The sequence below is a fragment of the Nuphar pumila genome, chromosome 2, assembly GCF_984573655.1.
Source record: "Nuphar pumila chromosome 2, dmNupPumi1.hap1.1, whole genome shotgun sequence".
Classification (NCBI taxonomy): Eukaryota; Viridiplantae; Streptophyta; class Magnoliopsida; order Nymphaeales; family Nymphaeaceae; genus Nuphar; species Nuphar pumila.
In genome coordinates this window covers 46,660,223-46,664,536 of record NC_143250.1, presented here as the reverse complement: position 1 = coordinate 46,664,536, position 4,314 = coordinate 46,660,223, and the positions used below count along the sequence as shown (strand labels likewise).

The 4,314-nt window shown below is 39.9% G+C and overlaps 1 protein-coding gene across 1 annotated transcript; it reads left to right on the top strand.

The window, feature by feature from the left end:
* The first annotated feature begins 1,147 nt into the window (after positions 1-1,147).
* On the top strand, positions 1,148-3,427 carry LOC149845412 (uncharacterized). Its single transcript, XM_089987846.1, has 4 exons — positions 1,148-1,392; positions 1,576-1,843; positions 1,946-2,441; positions 2,661-3,427. The coding sequence occupies exons 1-4, from the start codon at positions 1,148-1,150 to the stop codon at positions 3,425-3,427; spliced, it is 1,776 nt and encodes a 591-aa protein (XP_089843972.1).
* Positions 3,428-4,314: the final 887 nt, after the last annotated feature.

Sequence of the window (4,314 nt, the reverse complement as noted above, 5' to 3'; positions counted from 1 at the left end):
CAGAAATTTTCATAAAGATGGTTTTTGGAAAAGAATTTTCAAAGAGGGGTTTTTGGTTAAAAAGGGATTTTAAAAGCTATATTTTTTTTGAGTTTTTGAAAAAAAAAACCCGAAAGCATAAGGAAAACATGAGAATTTTTAAAAGACGAGGTATTTGAAGTGTTTTTGCAAAAACTTTTATTTTAAGATATAATAATTTCAGAAATGGGGTTTCAAAAATGGTTCTAGGTCCGATATTTTGATAAAACAATAGAATTCAGATTTCAAATTGAGTTTGAACCCTGAATTGAGAAAAACCTCTGAGAAAATATGAAAAAATTGATTTTTTTTATTTTTTGAAAATAAGAGATCTGGGCTCAAAATCGGGTCCGAATATCAGATTTGGATCCAAGATTGGGTCAGATGTAAGATTTGAATTTTTGATTTCAGTGAATTCGAGAAATAAATGGAGATTTATCAGAGATTAACCCAACTTATTCAGAAGTTGGAGGTCAAGGGCAAAAAGGAGATTTTTGGATTTTTTTTGGAAAATTTGGGGTATTCACACAGGGGCACTAATGCCGTAGAAGATGAACAAATAAGAGAATCTGTGCAACCTCTATGAGGAATGAACTTACTGAGGAGAGACAGAGGGCACATGAACAGGCACGCATACTTAGGTGCTTTTAACAACATGGCAGTGCCAGCACCAGTTAGGGTTCCTTCAGACTCTGAGGAAGAAGAAGAACCATTTTACACCCCTCGTACCCCGACACCTTAGTGTTTGTTTTGTTTAAGACATGTAATTAAGGCATATGGTTGTCTAGCGTTCGTAGTAAGTAATGGGTTGTATTACAGAAGAACCCGTGAAAAGTTATAAAAATATTGTTTTTATTAATAAATAGTAAATTTCTTTCAACGAATGTGCAAAACCTGCGAGAATCTGAATGAGTAAGTAAATGTAATTCATTAGTAATCACTCTACTCATGTTGCAGTATGAGGACTCGTCAGGGAATATCTTATCAGTCAAGAGGTTCCCAAGTAAGCAGGAGACAAGCATACCCTTCTCAAGCGATGCATGTGAATGAGGGTTCTGCAAGGAGAAGTACCACGAGTCCCATTGGTCCTGTGTCTCCGTAGGCATCAGACAACTTACCTCCAAGGAGCATGGGAGCAGAAGTTGGAGGTGCTTCACCAGTTTCACCTCGGCAAGAACGTGATACAATTGATAGTGGTGTGCCTCCCGGCTATACCACAGAAAGAATTGTGTGTGAGCTGTTACAAAATTCACTGCATCAAAGTCAAAACCAAGTAGCGTCAGGAGGCAGTTCTTGGGCTGAGAAGTTCAAGAATATGAGAGTGCCCACGTTCGATGGAACTCCTGGAGGGGTAGCAGCAGAGAAATGGATGATGTAAGCAGAGAAAGCACTGGATGCGATACAGTCCCCAGAGGACCAGAAAGCATGGGTCGCGACATCCAACTTAATTGGGGATGCTGAGTACTGGTGGCAATCCATCAGAGATGTCCTGGGTAGCGGAGAGTTTGTTCCCTAGATCACCTTCAGGAACAAGTTTTACAGACAATTCTTTCCCAGGATTGAGAGGATGGAGAAAGAAGAAGAGTTTAGAAAGCTCAAACAGGAAAATATGAGCATGGCAACCTACACCGCCAAGTTCAATTCACTGTCCAGATTCACGAAGGCTTTAGTATCTACAGAAAAGCAAAAATGCAAGCTATATGAGCGCAGACTAAAGCCTGAAATTCTGAGGATGGTGGAACCTCTGCAAATTTGGAGGTTCGACAGATTGGTAGAGATGACATCTCGGTACGAGTTTTGGGATGCTCGAACAACAAAACTGGAGGTATAGGAGAAACTCAAGCAAGTACAATAGGGACAAACTAGTCTATTATCCCAGAGGTTTTTCAAGAAGAGGTAAGGTCATGACAGATCTTCGAAGCTACAGGAGGGAAGCAATGCAGAAAACAACAATAAGCAACAGAGAAAGAAGTCTGAACAACCAGAAGCTAAGAAACCTCGATACCGAGGACCACCTTCCAAGGGCAACAATGGTTGTAGGAATTGCGGCTTTCGGCATGAAGGTCGTTGCGATGAAAAGAATTTCAAATGTTACAATTGCGGACAAATGGGACATATTGCAAGAAAATGTCCCCAGCCAGTACAGGGAGAAGAAGCAAAACCCAGGGACAAACCAGTTGCTTCAAGCCGAGTTTATGCAGTGACTCTGCAGGAAGCCTTAACTAGCCCTGACGTGGTTGAAGGTACACTCCAAATTTCTGGTGTTAGTGCACATACTCTCTTTGATTCGAGGGCTACACATAGTTTCATCACCCCTACTTTTGTTGCACTATTACCTGTTTCACCTATATCTCTAGAAATAAAATATCAAGTAGAGACACCAGTAGGAAAGTTGGTGTATATAGATGAAGTCATCCAAGGATGTATGGTACAAGTCGAAGAACGTCTATTGTCGGTAGACCTTCTAATATTGGACTTTAAGGGAGTGGACATTATCTTGGGCATGAATTGGTTATCTAACCATCATGCAACGATTAATTGTCGAGAAAAAAGTGTCAGTTTTTAACACCCTAAAACCTCAACTATCATCTTTCAAGGCATTAGAAAACTTGTGAAACCGGCTATTATTTCATGTCTTCAAGCCAATCGGTATTTACAGAAGGGCTGTATTGGATACTTGGCTTATATAAAGACCGAAGTTGATGCTAAACTCTCAGTCACAGAGGTAGAGATTGTACAAAAATTCATGGATGTTTTTCACGAAGAACTTCTAGGACTTCCACCAGATAGAGAAGTTGAATTCCAAATAGATCTAGCTCTAGGTACAACACTCATTTCCATTCCTCTATATAGGATGGGACCTGCTGAGTTCAAAGAACTCAAAGATCAGCTGCAGGAGTTGTTGGACATCGGATTTATTAGACCATCGGTATCACCTTGGGGCACATCGATCTTGTTCATGAAAAAGAAAGATGGGTCATTGCGTATGTCTATCGACTACAAGAAATTAAATGCATTGACAATAAAGAACAAGTATCCTCTGCCAAGGATAGATGATTTATTTGATCAACTTCAAGGTGCAACCTATTTTTCTAAGTTGGATCTATGTTCTGGGTATCATCAACTAAAGATTCGAGAAGAGGATGTTGCCAAGACAACGTTTCGCTCAATATATGGTCATTATGAGTTCTTGGTCATGTCCTTTGGGCTGACGAATGCCCCAGCTGCATTCATAGATTTAATGAACCGAGTGTTCAAACCATTCTTGGATAAGTTTGTGGTGGTGTTCATAGACGACATCCTCATATATTCGGCCAGTAAGGAACAACACGTAGTACACTTAAGAATTATTTTGCAAATGCTTAGAGATCATAAGCTATATGCTAAGTTCTCTAAGTGTGCGTTCTGACTTGATCAAGTGTCATTTTTGGGACATATCATTAGTAAAGGAGTGATGGTGGACCCAGCAAAAGTTGAAGCGATAACCAACTGGCCTACACCCAAGAATGCCACAGAAATTCAAAGTTTCTTGGGGTTAGCTGGTTATTACAGACACTTTGTGAAAGGATTTTCAATATTGGCAGCTCCCATGACTAAGCTCACAAAGAAAGATGTGAAGTTCGAATGGAATGAAAAGTGCGAGAAAAGCTTCCAAGAGATAAAGAAGCGATTAACCACTGCACCAGTGTTAGTTTTCCCTTCTGGCACTGGAGGTTTTATCGTTTATAGTGATGCATCACATAAAGGATTGAGTTGCATCTTGATGCAACACAGTAGGGTTATCGCATATGCCTCAAGACAACTAAAGGTGCATGAGATAAATTATCCAACTCATGACCTAGAAATGAAAGTGGAGAAAGGATTTTAGATTTTTGTTTGTCCTATGATATGATCTTAGCAAACACTTGGTTTAGGAAGAGGGAGTCTCACCTAGTAACATTTTAAAAGTGGGGTTAATACGAGTCAGATAGATTTTTTCCTACTTAGAAAGAGAGATAGGGGTTGTTGCATCGATTGTAAGGTTATACCGGGAGAAAGTGTAGCTACACAACATAGAGTCTTAATTTTAGATCTTAGAATTAGACAATGCCTCAAAAAGGATAGACATAAGATAGATCCTAGAATTAAGTGGTGGGCACTGAAAGGAGCTAAACAAGGAATGTTTGTAGAACAGGTAGTTAAGGAAGTTGATTGGTGTCTCGAGGAGGATTCAGAATCAATGTGGAATAAGATAGCGGGTGGCATGAGAAAAGTGGCTAAGGAGGTATTGGGTGAGTCTAAAGGCGGTGCACCACT

Bases quoted from the DNA above. Each gene is read 5' to 3' on its own strand.
- LOC149845412 (XM_089987846.1), top strand. From the start codon at position 1,148: ATGGGAGCAGAAGTTGGAGGTGCTTCACCAGTTTCACCTCGGCAAGAA. The intron at 1,393-1,575 runs GTAAGCAGAGAA...ATTCTTTCCCAG, and splicing joins GCAGCAGAGAAATGGATGAT to GATTGAGAGGATGGAGAAAG. The intron at 1,844-1,945 runs GTATAGGAGAAA...TCGAAGCTACAG, and splicing joins CTCGAACAACAAAACTGGAG to GAGGGAAGCAATGCAGAAAA.